This window comes from Lynx rufus, unplaced genomic scaffold, assembly GCF_022079265.1.
Source record: "Lynx rufus isolate CCGP_SWC_20201006 ecotype Redwood Valley unplaced genomic scaffold, mLynRuf1.p SCAF_17, whole genome shotgun sequence".
Taxonomy (NCBI): Eukaryota; Metazoa; Chordata; class Mammalia; order Carnivora; family Felidae; genus Lynx; species Lynx rufus.
This window is the reverse complement of record NW_025814831.1, coordinates 23,254,780-23,270,325: the sequence shown is the minus strand read 5'-3', so window position 1 is coordinate 23,270,325 and position 15,546 is coordinate 23,254,780. Positions and strand designations below refer to the sequence as shown.

The following is a 15,546-nucleotide window of genomic DNA, read 5'->3' as shown; positions in this document are numbered from 1 at the left end:
CATTTTAATTTTCTATAAAACTAGAAGAAAAAATGAATATAATAATGAATACATAATAATATCTCCATCCTGGATTATATTCATCCTCATACCACCACAGCCAAAATTTAATTATTTCATAGAAGAAGGGGCCTGAAGGCCAAGGTGCCTCAGGACGACAAAAGTCGGAACATGTCCCTCGTTACTTTGTAGAATTTCAACAAAGAAACGAACCCCCAATTGTTTTTGTTTTTTCAAAGGTGAATGATAATACCTACTTGGGGATTAATGAAATAATAAATTGCTTACAGCACTTAGTATCTGACACACTAGTAGTAAATGTTAGCTCTTATTACTACCTAAACAATAACCAGAAACACTACTTGTTACATTGCCTGTAGGAAGGTGAATATAATATATTCCTCTTGATTTTAGTTTAGATTTCATTTTCCAGAATAAGTTTGTTTCTTATAGAAGTTTCCGGGCCCTCTTTAACTAAGATAAGAATCATATGACCCAACAGTATCCCTCTTAGATGTCAGAAAAGTCATAACTAAATTAAGTGATAAGCCACAATAACTTCCTCTAGGTGCCGGGGACACATTTCTAGGCTCCCTATTTTTGACTTGTGATTTTATTTTTTAATTTTCTTTATATACATTTTAATACCATGGAAAGTGGAAGAATAACAAAATGTGAAGGTGGGAAGGATTAGAAATGAACAAAGGCCTCCCAGCAGCCTAAGCCAAAAAGTAGTATCTATATTTCAGGTTCATTCACGACCCAATGTAATTTCTTTGAATTTTCGTGCTATACCTAAATGAAGAGTACCAAATATATACACACAGTATAAAGAAATTATATTCATTTTGAAAATACCACATTTCACACATTTTAAGAACTGCCTAAGCTCATTTCAAAATTAATTTTAGTAGACTGAAAGTAATATATGTATATTCCTAACTTTCTGACAAACATCCAAGATGGACACATGTACTCAAAGAGGTTCAAGCAGGCTAGAGAATTTCTCGATATGCAGTGAATCAAGTGTCAGGGAAACTCTCACGAATCTCTAATTTCACGATTTTATTGGTGTATTAGTTTACCATGAATCCTATAATGAATTACCATAAATTTAGTGCCTTAAAACAATGCAAATTCCTTATGTTACAATCCTGTAGAAGTCTGATATGGGTCACACTGGGCTAAATTATGATGTCAGCAAAAGTGCATGCCTTTGTAGAAGCTCCAGGGAAAAATCAATTTCCTTGCATTTTCCAGCTTCTTATGGGCTACCCATATTCCTTGGCGTATGGCCCTCCTCCTTCATCATCAAGGCCATCAAAAGTAAATTGAGTCTTTCTAACATCGAATCACTCTGACTTCCTCTTCTGCTTCCTCTTTCACTTTCAGAGACTCTTATGTTTACACTTGGTCCAAACAGATAATCCAGGATAAGCTCCCTTCTCAATATATTTAATTTAATCACAACTACAGAATCTCTTTTGCCATGTAATATAACATATTAGATTAAACCTGGGAATTAGGATGTGGACATCTTTGAGGGAGGTAGGCTTTTATTATTCTGCCTATCACAATTGATAACTATTGCATATGCAACAAAATAGAAAAGATGTAACACTTAAAAGACATAATGCTTAAAAGAGCTCCAACACAGCAAGGATATGGTTTGAATTTAATAAAGTTATTTGCTGACCTAAGAACTCATTCAAATCTATTTTAGCACATGTACCTCTATCTTATTCTTCTCCTTGAATATGCTCATGATTCAAACTCAAGTATACCAGTTTTGTTGTACTATGAAACAGCAGAAAATAATGTAACCTACCAGAGGATGAAACAAGAAAATCTAAGAATTCATTCATGTCATATATTTAACATTTCTGGATTTTCCAGGATATAGTTCAGAACGAACACACACACACTCCTCCAGTAATTTAGAAGACAAAAAAATCCAAACTTTAAATATCTGAATTCTCCATCCAGTCAATACTTAATTACTACCAACTAAGCATATTACTGGAGATAGTGAAAATGCTTGTCTCTAAAATTAAGTTTATCCAATAGAAATAGTATAAACATTAGGTTCATTCCACAGAGGGATGGGTGGGCAGAGATACTTATGGCTAACTAAAGAATAATTAGTCATACTTTCTATTACCAACTTACTAACAATGTCAATGTTGATTTCATATTCAACTGAAGTTAACACCTGCACAGATCTGTGTATCAGGAGCTCCAGGCATATCATTAACTTATTTAATTCTGGTCCTAGGAACACTCAACCTATGGTGTTTAATTTCAATCTCTGATGACCTGGCTGGATTTCAAATCATAACATAAAACATATAGGAAATAAAATTATTTAAAAAAGAAATAAAAGTATTATAATGAAACATATATAAGCAAAAACACAGGTGAAGATTAAAACAAAATTCTAGGGGCACCTGGGTGGCTCAGTTAGTTAAGTGTCTGACTCTCAGTTTTGGCTCAGTTCACGATTTCATGGTTCTTGACGCTGAGCCCCACATCAGTCTCTGTGCTGAGAGTGTGGGGCCTGCTTAAGATTCTCTCTCTCTGACCCTCTGTGTGCTCTCTCTTTCTCTCTCTCAAAATAATTAAACATTAAAAAAAATAATGAATTAAAAATTTTCTAGCTCGACTCAAATAGTGGACATAATTTTATAAAAATACTATTTCTCAATTCTTTTTTGAAAATAATTATGAAGAAAGCCTGAAAATAAAGGAGAGAAGACATAATTTCACATCAAACAAAATAGCAGTTTAATGAATTTAAATAATTTCCTCAATCTATCAATCAAAATAGTATTTCATTATCTCTAATAATCAACACCTCTCAACTTCTGAACTGATGACAATGTAAAATAAAGTCCCAGACAGATTTCTTCTGACTAAAATCCAAATAAATAAATTATATTATATTTAGAGATCATCCCCTAAATTAATTTAGAATGCTTAATTACACTCCAATATGCAATAAAGAACTGGTTCTCCTTGTTGTTAGACTTAGACAACAATGACTAGTATTTACATAAGTGCCATGATGCTCAAATATTCTTTCAATGAGACAAAAACTGCTTGAAGTGATGTGGGAATAAGTAATAGATGAATGGGTAAATGGTGGGAAAACTAAACCAATAAATAAAATATGCCGCACACAAAATGCAAACCACGCGACCCCATGTGTAGCCAAGGAAAGATGTTAGGAAAGATGCCTTCAGACTGCAAGGCTCTCCCTTATTTCTGTCCACAAATGAATTCTAAGAAATTATCTTCTGTTCAGTCATCTGGCTGCAAAACTGGTACGGAGATTCAGACAAAAACAAAGTAAAACAGAGAAATCAGCTCAAAGGAGTTTCTCAGAATTCCAGGAACAGTGGAACCAAAGGAAAAGCCCTTTAAAGTTGAGAACACCTCTCATGGAGACAAATCAGGTAAATAGGAACCTATGAAAATGCAGAGTGTTTTTAGAATCAATATCTTAAACAGCACAGCAATTTTATAGCAATGAAGAAAAAAAAACTGAGTCTTATTTCTATTACAGAGTAAAAATGCTCATCCTCAAACTATTCTACAAAGCTAGAATAATGAGTATAGAAAATACAAGCTTCATCACTAAGCTGGCTCTACACCTTGGATAGCTATCACATGACAAGTGTTAACCTTTGGAAGAAGCTTGCAAAAAATATAGTTATGACAAACACTGTACGATCTGGTTCAAAATTCACAAAGCTTCTACTAAAACAGGTGTCTCAGCCTTAATTGGCAAATCCAGTAGCCACCTCTCAGTCCTTCTACCCATTTCTCCAAGCAGGTATTGACCATATAATAGGCAAAGATCAATGAAATCCAATCGCAGATGTTGAGGAACAATAAAAATAAGGAAATCACTGCATAAATTATTGTGATAAAGTGAAAATGCCAAAAAATAGTAGTGTATTCAAGAACTAAAAAAGGAAGGAAGGAAAGTCTAAACTCTTTTCCTTGTTCTTTCCAGGACTCATTTTTCCACTGTGACCTTTGATACCATCCACCCTCATACTTTTTGGGATTCTGCTATACAATTAACCTTTCTTTTAAGTGTTCAACCTCTTCCATTCCTGGACCCTTCTACTCAACATTTATAACGATGCTTAAGCTTGCCTATCATCAGTAGCAAATAGAAAATAATAATCTAAAAGTTATATTCATCTTAAAAGTGTTTGAGACTATTTTAGATGGATACTTTTAATACTGTTTACTGGTATTCAGCTATTAAAAAATATTTTTTTCGGATATTATACTAGAGAGCTAACTCAAATCATAGTACAAAATGGGGCTAGAATTACTACTAACAATGTTATAGCATCCCTAAGTGAATCAGGAACCTCTGAGAAAATTTTGTCACAAAATGAATAAAAACATAAATGGTTTAAATACTTCTACTGTAAAATTTAACATATAACTGAAATATTAGGAAAGACAAATATTGTTACCTAATCCCAGAGTGTCATAAACAAAATGTAAACCACTCGGATTAAATTAGTTAACTTCTGCCAAATATTTACTGATTTGTCTTTTGGTTATGCAGAGTTTATTTTCGTTACATACAGTACACTGTGAGTTTTGTTTTGCTTTGTTCATTTGTGTGTGTGTGTGTGTGTGTGTGTGTGTGTGTGTGTGTGTGTGTGTGTTGTCTTTTGTTTTTTGAGGCATCTTTTCTCCATTACCTACTTCTTGGCTAAGGCATAGATGCTACCCTAAAAACAAACAAACAATCTGAGCAAGTAGTCTCCTATTGCAAAAAATACTACTTCTTGAAGTGACTGGGGGACTATTTCCCTTTTTCCACATCCTATTAGTATTTTCCTTTTTATTCAGAAAAGGTAACTCCCTAACAAAGAGGCCCTGACAATGGCTTATTTCAACCTTGCATGCACATTCCCAAAAAGTGATATATGACAGGAAGAGATAGATTAAGGGAGGCTGAAACCACAGTGCGTGCTGTGGAGAATTACTATCTTTCTAGGCACTGTATCTATCATAATAGTAGGGTAGTAGGGTTTGGTGAAGATCCGACCTAATCCAACAAAGCCAAATGAGTATAACATGTACCCAAAAATAGAAACTGGATAAGAAGATAAAATTTCATCTTTAAGGGAAAAAAATTTCAGAGGCTTGTCAATTTCTAATTACTCTAAGAAGAAATATTATGCATGATAAATAGTCACAGCCACAACCACAGACTGCCTGGGAAGTAAGGCAGGTCCCTTGTTTAAAGCCTTGTAATTTCAGTTTAGGGAAAATATGTTAAGACAATTGCCTTGCTATATTTGTTCATCACTATTAGCATTTCATATAGCAAGAATGAAATGAAATCATCCTACACAAATGTCCCTCCTTCTGAAGAGCTTTGGAAAAAGGAATCTTTTCAACTTCCATGTAAATGTTAGTTTTTAGTAAACTTCATAGTTTTAAAGTATTTTTATAGAGAAATACTGGCACATACAGGAGCAGGAGCTTATGAGAATATTAAGAAGGTAGAGAGCAGTAGGTTATTAAGAAAATATTTAAAATGACTACTTACACAAGTTAAAATATCATACCTAATGACTCCCAGCTGCAGTTTACATCTCTTTACTCTTGTCTTTGTTACCATTCATAATAATGAAGAATTTCTAAGTCAATAATTACCAACTTCTAAGAGGGCCATGACATTAACTTCTCAGTAGAGTTCCTCTCCTTTTTGAACACTCCAGCCAAAAACCTACAGGCCTAGAATAGCCCAGAGAATACAGACAATTTGGATCTACAAATCTGGCAACACTCACTGATAAATTCCTTGCACACTGGCTTTAGTTAACACGGCATGTGTCAGGTAATGTGACATTAAATCAAACTAAAAATATTAGTGCAAAGAATGGCAATTCCAATGAACGGGAAGTTTCTCTGTCATGTTTCACTTATAAATAGGTTAACCATATCTGTTCTATGTGACAGGTAACTTTCTAAGATGGCGAAGGAAATCAAACATAAATTTCTATAAGAATTCATTCTGATATTTCCAAAATATCTAAATTTAATCATGGGTCTTGCTGCCCTTCACATCTCCTATGTATATACCATTGTAAACAAATGCTGAAGTATGCAGTAAGAGATCACTAGGCAGATAAATCCTGCATAGAATCTTTGTTCCTCCTCTCTTACAGGAATCCTGCTATATTCTTCAAGATCTAAATCAAAGGCCATGTCCTACAAAAAACTTCCCCATATGGGCGTCTACCCAAGTAATCAATACTTCCATTTTCACCAGAACATGTTGCTTATATATCTAGTAACATATTTATTTCACCCTACCTCCTAATAAATATGTTTATACATCTCCAACTATAACAGCCATATTAGGTCTTCATTAGTCATATTAGGTCTGCACTATTTCTGAATCACCAGACAGCACCTAATACATCTTATACATATAAGGCAGGAGATTACCATATTATTTCTCTGTTAACAAAAGTTTGGTTCTTCGCAAAACCTTTTTTCATTTATGACTTTAAGGAATAGGTAAAGAATAGAATCCCTCTTTCTCTGCCACCAAATCATCCCCTACTTCCTAACTTTCTTACTTCTCCCAATGGCAAAACTACTGAGACCTTAGAATCTCCTGTATGTCTTCTATCACCTACACTGCCCAATCCTGTACTAATTCCTCCAAAACACCTTTTGCATTGTTGCCATTACTAACGTCCTTCTTCTTTTGCTTTTATTGAGACTATTACAATAGGTTCATTATTAGAAACATTCACACAATCAATACTAAATAGGATCTAATAGCAGTCTCAAAAAATACATGAAGCAAAAAGAGTGACATACATACACACATTCAAAGTAATACCTGGATATTTTGACAATCTTCTATAAGTTATTGGTAGAAGTATACAAAATCAGTAGGGATACAGAAATCACCAGGGACAGAGAACGTTACGAAACAACTTGGCATAACTGATATTTACAAAACTTTTCATAACAAATGCAGAACATTACTTGTTTTAAACTGCACATAGAAAATTCACTAAGACAGGCCACATTTGGGGCCATAAAACAAGTCCTTGTAAGTTTCAAAGGATGAGAATCATGGAAAGTATATTCTATACCCACAAGGGTACCAAGTTAGAAATTGATAATAGAGTATGTAGAAAACTCTCCACATAACTAGAAGTAGTGCACTTCTAAAAAAATCCCATAGGTCAAAGAAGAAATCACAAGGGAAATATTTTCTAATTCAAACTAAATGATAATGAAAACATGGTATTGCAAAATTTGTGGAATACATTTAAAGTGTTGCTAAGATAGCAATTTATAACTTTAATGACGATATTAAGAAATAAAGGTATTAAAATAAGGCTCAAGAATCCAGAAAAAAAGCAAATGATACAAAAAGTAAAAGAAAGAAAACAATAAAATTTGGGATCAATAAAACATTAAAAAGACAAATAAAAAAGTAATTCAGGGGCGCCTGGGTGGCGCAGTTGGTTAAGCGTCCGACTTCAGCCAGGTCACGATCTCGCGGTCCGTGAGTTCGAGCCCCGCATCAGGCTCTGGGCTGATGGCTCAGAGCCTGGAGCCTGTTTCCGATTCTGTGTCTCCCTCTCTCTCTGCCCCTCCCCCGTTCATGCTCTGTCTCTCTCTGTCCCCCCCAAAAATAAATAAACGTTGAAAAAAAAATTTTAAAGTAATTCAAAGGTTGTTTCTTTGAAAATATTAATAAAATTAATAACACCCTCAGCAAGTCTTATAAAGAACAAAAGAGAGAAAATTACCAATATCAGGAATATAAGAGGAAGCACCAGTACAGACCTTACAGAAATGAAAAGAAAAAGGAGATATCATGAAAAATTTTAAGCCAATAAATTTGACAACTTAGATGAAATGAACAATACTTTGAAAGGCACACATTAACAAAACTAACTCAAGAAGGAGAAATTCTGAATAGTCATATAGCTATTAAAAAATTTGAATTTGGGGGCACCTGGGTGGCTCAGTCAATTGAGCGTCTGACTCTTGATATGAGCTCAGGTCGTGATCTTGTGGTTGTGAGATCAAGCCCCATCAGGCTCCACACTGAGCATGGAGCCTGCTTGGGATTCTCTCTCTCTCTCTCTCTCTCTCTCCCCATTCCCCTGCTCACACTTTCTCTCTCTCTTTCACTCTCACTCAAAATAAAAATTAAACTAAAAAAAAAAAAAAGACTTTGAGTTTGAAATTTAAAACCTCTCCCAGACAAAAACTACAGGCCTAAAAGCTTCTTTAATCAATTCTATCATACATTTAAAAAGAAATAATAAACAATTCATACAAATGTTTCCAAAACATAAAGGCAAAACACAACTCATTTTAAAAGGTCACTGTTATACTAACATTCAAATCAGATAAAGACATTAGAAGAAGCTACAGAATATTCTTCATAAACATAGACGCAAAAAAATCTTACTATTAATAAATCAAATCCAGCTATATGTAAAAGGAAAAATACATTTTGATAGAGCTGATCCCAAAAATATAAGGTTAGTTTAATACGTACTGGAAGTTCCATCCAGTTGATTAAGGAAAAAAAAAAAAAAAAAAAAACCAAGCAGGAGAACCAAAACTGTCCTTATTTGCAGATGACATGATCATGTACAAAGAAAACCCTAAGTGCTAAGAAATCAAAAACAACAATAACAACAAACAGCTAACAAAAAGCTACTACAACTAGCAAATGAGCTTAACACGGTTGCAGAATACAAGGTTAATACATACAAAAAATATCAATTGTATTTCTATTAGAAAAGAATGTTGGAAATTCAACGTTTAAAATGACATTTAAGGGGTGCCTGGTTGGCTCAGTCGGTTGAGCGTCCGACTTCAGCTCAGGTCATGATCTCACTGTTCATGAGTTGAAGGCCCACATCGGGCTCTGTGCTGACAGCTTGGAGCCTGGAGCCTGCTTCCGATTCTGTGTCTCCCTGTCTCTCTGCCCCTCCCCTGTCAGGCTCTGTCTCTCTGTCTCTCTCAAAAATAAACATTTAAAAAATAAAAATAAATAAATAAATAAAATGACATTTAATATAACATCATAAATAAGAGACAAAGTAGGAATAAATCTAAAAAAGATGTTCAAGACCTGTTAGTTGAAAAGTACAAAATATCCATGAGAAAAGTTAAAAACCTAAATAAATGTATAATATACACAATGTTCACGGACTGGAAGATTCAATATCAAGATATCCATTCTTAAATGTGTACATTCAACACAGTCCCATTAAAATACTAGTAGATTCTCTTCAAAAAAACTGACAAGCTAATTTTAAGATGCATAAAAGAATTCAAGTGCTATATAGATATAAAACAATCAATACATTTTTATTAAATTTGAAAAGTAGAAATAAAAGAATCACCTTGAGAGATTATAAACTTTACAACTTATCTTCTGAAGCTTTTATGAAAAAGCTGGGCATTTGAAAATAATTACTTAAGTGCACAAATATTTGGTTCTTTCTCCTTGGATTCATCCTGTTAACAGTTACGGTTATTTATAATATACAATTGCATTAATCCTTATACAAAAGAAATGATTTACTGGGTGACAATATTGACAATGTTTACTAAAAGTAAAACCAGGTTGCAATCTAGTGTCAGTGAATAATCTATAACATGTTTAGAGATCATACAGTGTTTTAGCTATAAATTCCATAATTAGATTCTGTTGTGGGGCACCTAGGTGGCTCAGCTGGTTGAGTGTCTGATTTCGGCTCAGGTCATGATCTCAAGGTCTGTGAGTTCGGGCCCCGCATCGGGCTCTGCGCTGACAGCTCAGAGCCTGGAGCCTACTTCAGATTCTCCCTCTCTCCACCCCTCCCCCACTCATGCTCTGTCTCTTTCTGTCTCAAAAATAAATAAACATTAAAAAACTTTTTTTTGAAAAAAAAAGAAAAGATTCTGTTGTACTGTCTGTATGTGTGTGTGCGCGTGTGTGTGTGTGTGTGCGCGTGTGTGTGTGTGCGTGTATAGGCATCCTCTGACTTTCACTACTAGCACAGTTTGCATCTTTCAAGTGCACTAGAGCGGTAGTTCACAAAAGATGGTTTGGGAACTATCTAAGACCCCTTATTAATAATATGAAGATATTATTTGCCTTTTTAAGAATATAATGTGGTCCTGATAGCAAAAAAAAAATTGAGAATCACTGCAGTATAGCAATAAATAATTTTTAACTGGAACATGTAGAAAGAATAATCCTGATAACTGGGGCAACACCTGGGTGGCTCAGTCAGTTAAGTGTCGGATTGATTTTGGCTCAGGTCATGATCTTACAGTGTGTGAGTTTGAGCCCCACGTCAGGCTCCCTGCTGACAATGTGGAGCCTTCCTGGGATTCTTGATCCCTCCCTCTCTCTGTCTCCGGCCCCAGCTCTCTCTCTCCCCCCAAAATAAATAAATAAAACAAGAAGGAGAAGGAGAAGGAGAAGGAGGAGGAGGAGGAGGAGGAGAAGGAGAAGAAAAAGAAGAAGAAAGGAGGAGGAGGAGAAGGAGAAGAGGAGGAAGAGGAGGAAGAGGAGGAAGAATCATCATCATCATCTTGATAACTAAAATGAAAAACCAAAACAAATTTTAGAGGATTATCATATGTTAAAGTTCTGTTTTTCTTAGTAGGGCACTACATTAAGTTTCTTTCTTAAATTAATAAAGTTCACCAATAAAAAAAGACCTAAGCCTGACACAAGATACCCACAGGATTCCGATACATAGTGCTATTTTTCTTCTTCCCATCACGATGCATCCCTTCTAGAACAAAACAGAAAAGCAGTTTTCCAAAGTACCTGTCTAACTTTTAAAGTATTGCCTCAAACTCTCCTTCCCTTACTCTACTGTTTTTGCCACGGTTCTTATAACCTTCTAACATATTAAACAATTTACCTATTTATTACATTTATTTTCTGTCACTCCACTCAATACAATGCAAACTCAACAAGAGGACTTTTTTTCCCCTTTATTCACTGATGTATCCTCAGCACCTATAATAGTGTCCAAGACAAAATTGGCACAGAGTAAATATTTATTGAATATATTTATGAATATTTTACTGAAGTAAAATATAAACTTCAGCATTTTATCAGGGAAGAACACACATCTTACCAAATGCAAATTTCCAAATGGCCACGGACACAAGGCTATGTACATAGGAGAGATGTACTAGCTGAAGGAAAAACTCTCAGGGCGAACAGTTTCCTCTTCTGGATCCAGAAATGAAGAAAGACAGGGAGACCAGAGACAAGGAAAGGAGAGGGATTTGGAAATATTCCAAGTAGAGACAACGGAAATGGTTTTGTTTTGTTTTTTCCCTCAATCCTAGGATTCCACGAATGTCAACAAAGAAAAATAAGAGTAAGAACAGCTAACACACCTCTCTTCTCCTGTTGTATTTCTTCCAGAAGCTGCTCTTGTCTTTCTATCTGTTCGAAGAGACACTGGAGCTCAGATTCCTTGTTTTCGGTCATACTCCTCAGCTGTTGTCTGCACAGCATCAGCTCGTGCCGCAGACTCCTCTCTCTGTTTTCTCTCTCCTTCAGTTCCTCACAGAGCCACTTAAGTTTAGTCTAAAAAAATGACACATATATCTAATTTGTCAAAAAATCTAGAAAACAGTAGCATTTCAAAACATGAAGGAAAAGTCATGATAACTGAACAGACCATAGCAAACATAAGCAAAATAAAAAAAAATCTATAATGTTTTAATTTCCATAATGACTTCAAAGATGGTGTCGAAATTAAGCCAAATTTTCTTGGATTTTTATAAAATATCTGATATCCTCTATCAGGTTTGTAAAGGTAATACTACAGAGAAGTCTGGCCTGCTGGATTCCCAGTCATACTCCAATTAGATCCCTGATGTGATATATAAGGCAATCTGGTACACTTTAAAGCATTTTAAAGTCAAACATACCACACAATAGAACTAGAGACTTGTTACAAAATGGAGTTTAATTCAAAGATTTTTAAAAAAAGAAAGATAAAATTCATAGTTTTGGTTTTAAAAATGCATATTCCCAAGGGTCCAGCTAATTGGGAAAAGATATTCTATATCACATGAGGGAGATAAAGTTAGTATTTTCCCACATTTAAAAGACTAGGGAATTTAGTTGAAGCAACTCTCGTTTTCTCAGACTCTAACCACACCATCTTTATTAGTTAGATATTTAAATCAGGGATGAGTGAGTAAATAAATAAATAAATAAATAAATAAATAAATAAATAAATAAATTTTTCTTTCATCTTCACTAGGACAGGATTTCAGTCATGTCTCAGGACCTTCCCAAGTGAGCCTATCCTTCAAGTTCTATTTGATTCTAAATAAAAGTCTTTACTTCAGTAAAAAGCAAATTAAAGGAAGAGTGGACTAAACAGGAAAGTTAGGTTAAGCTAAGGGAGAATTTTCCGGAACAGCATTCATCAGTAAGCAAGAAAGTTCTAGGCCTCCAGAAATCTAGGAAGTTCTCAGGATATGCCACAGTATATTAAAAGTAGCGGCAGTAGGATAGCTTATGATAAAGTGAGACTGGGATACAGCCACTAGACTGGGGGATCCCCACATGTATCAGCTTTCAAACACCCCCCAGAACAGAAAAAGATGCCCAGTTTCTCTGGTCAGAAGGTCTGTCGAGCAGATGGTATCTCTATGACTCAGAAGAAATATTATCACTAGTCAAATTATGGAAAAATTATATGATAATATTGTAAGATGACCAAGGTATAGTATGTGAATGTGTTACATGAAGGGAAATGGAGCTTGTAAAGGCAAAAGCTAGATCACATTTATCACAAATGCTCATCAGAAACAAAGGGGGGGACTTCATGGAAGTTTGCCTTCCAGAATGATGGCACGAGAAGTTCTGCCAAGCTGCTCTTTAATGAAAATGCGAGGTGGAAGCTAGATGTGGGCAGGGGAAGGACTGCACCCTGCATGACAAAAGCCCCACTCCACGTTCCTGGAGGGTATTGCCAAGACAGGGGTCCCTCTTCCCCCAGTTCACAGTCAAGTTATATGGTATTGTGGCATAATAAGAAAGATATTTGGTCTTTGTCCTTTATTCTTGGCACAGAGCTCCTAAAGCCCAGGAACTTCCAGAGTGAGAAGAATGTCCTTTGTTATTCATAACAAGCTCTTAGATTACACCCAAGCTCATGCTAATGAGGTGGTTTAGGTAGTTGAACCTACTGAGCCCCCCAGGCACCCCTAAAAACTCTTGAACAATGAGGTTGGATTAGCTTCCAGACTGGTGAACATAGCCACATGCCAGGAGTGTGAGACATCCCCAAACTCCACGGGGACTCTTGGAGACCTTGCCCTATATAGACCTTGCCCTATATAACCTCTTCATCTGGCTGCTTATTTGTATCCTTTATAAATAAACTGGTAAGTAAAGTATTTCCCTTAGGCCTGTGAACCATGACAGCAAATTACTGAACCTGGAGAGAGAGCCATGAGAACCCCCAATTTGTAGCCAGGTCAGAAGGAAGTGTAGGTAACCTGGGGATATCTGAATTGGGTACAGGTGGGGCCGAGCCCTTAACCTGTGGTATCTGTACTAACTCTGCGTAGTTTGTGTCAGAGGTGAATTAAATTGTGGGACACCCCATTGCAGAGAACTGGAGAGTTACCTCATTTGGAAAACTCACACATCTGGAATGAAAAGTGATGTGAGCAGAGACAGATCATAATAGTAAGTATGGCACTGGAAGGTCAGATGGCTAGGATTTTTCACCGTCATAGTTCTGATTTGAGTAGCTAAATTGCTGGCAAGTGAAGTGGAGAAACTAGGGATTCCTTCCATTATCAACCCCTCACTGATAGTGTGGCCACTCCACCTCAGACACAGCAGCCTGAGAATACTGGTATCCAATCTGCCATTTCCACAGACTGTTTGTGAGAAGGAGGGGCAAAAGCTACATGATCATATCAAGATTCAGAAAAAAGTGTATGATGAAATTAAACCCCTATTCCCAATAAAGACACTGAACAGAAGGGAACAGAAGGGAAATTTTTCAACCTGATAAAACATTTTTATGAAAAGCCCATACCTATTATCATACTTAATGGTTAAAGACAGAATGCTTTATCCCTAAGATCATAAACAAGAAAATAATGTCTGCTCTAACCATTTCTATCTAACATTGTATCAGGAGGTCATAGCAGGGCAATTATGCAGGAAAATATCATTATACATAAATCACTTGTATTTCTATACACTTGCATCATCAATCCAAAACTAAGTTAAAAAGCCCATCTTGTTTACAATAGCATCAAAAGAGTAACATACATTTAAAAAGAAAAACATACTTTTAAAAAGAAGTTCAAAATTTATACTCTGAAAACTACAAAAAACTGTTGAAAAAATTAAAGAAGGCCTAAATAAATGAGAAGATTTTACATGTACATACACGAGAAAACTTAATATCATTAAGGTATTAAGAGAAATACTCCCCAAACTGATCTACAGATTTAATGCAATGCCTATCAAAATCCCAGCTGAGATCTTTGGAGAGACTGACAATGCGATCTTAAATTTCATATGGATATTCAAGGGACCCAGAGTAGCCAAAAACAGGTGTTGAGAAAAGATCAAAGTTGGAGGAGTCACACTTAACTGATCTTAAAACTGACTAGAAAGCCAGAGTAATCAAGACAGTGTGGTACTGGCATTAGGACAGACATAGATCAGTGGAATTAAACCCATACATATATATTGTCAATTGATTTTCAACGAAGGTTCCAAAAACAATCTGATGAGGAAAGATCAGTCTTTTCAACCAATAGTACTGAGAAAACTGAATATTCACATGCAAAAGAATAAAGTTGGACCCATACTTCATACCATCTTCAAAAATTAATTCAAGGGGCACCTGGGTAGCTCAGTTGGGTAAGCACCCGACTCTAGATTTTAACTCAGGTCATGATTTCATAGTTCCTGGCTTTGAGCCTCGCGTCAGGCTCCAAGATATCAGTATGGAGCCTGCTTGGGATTCCCTCTCTCTCCCTCCCCCTGTCCTTCCCCCACTCTGTCTCTCAAACTAAATAAAGTTTTCAAAAATTAACTCAAAATGGGTCAAAGACCTAAATGTAAGAACTAAAAACAGCAGATTCCTAGAAGAAAGCACAGGTGTAGGTCTTGGTAACCTTGGTCTGGCAACCTTGATTTCCTAGATATTACACCAAAAGCACAGACAACCAAAGAAAAAAGCTGTTAAGTTAGACTTCACCAAAATTAAAACATTGTGCTTCAAAGATCACAATTAACAATGTGAAACAACAACCCATTGAATAGGAGAAAATAATTGTAGACCATATATCTGAGAAAGAACAATTTAGAATGATACATAAAGAACTCAGTAATAAAAAGACATAATGGGGGCGCCTGGGTGGCTCGGTTGTTTAAGCGTCCAACTTCGGCTCAGGTCATGATCTCACGGTCCGTGAGTTCGAGCCCCGCGTCGGGCTCTGTGCTGACAG

The 15,546-nt window shown here is 35.7% G+C and overlaps 1 protein-coding gene across 1 annotated transcript in view; it reads right to left on the bottom strand.

Annotated features, from left to right (window-relative positions):
- The window catches only part of CEP128 (centrosomal protein 128), a 382,564-nt gene that overhangs the window by 203,922 nt on the left and 163,096 nt on the right, over window positions 1-15,546 (bottom strand). The window contains exon 18 of the mRNA XM_047080283.1: window positions 11,443-11,635. Within this exon, the coding sequence (XP_046936239.1) occupies window positions 11,443-11,635 (193 nt within the window). The remainder of the gene's footprint in view (window positions 1-11,442; window positions 11,636-15,546) is intronic.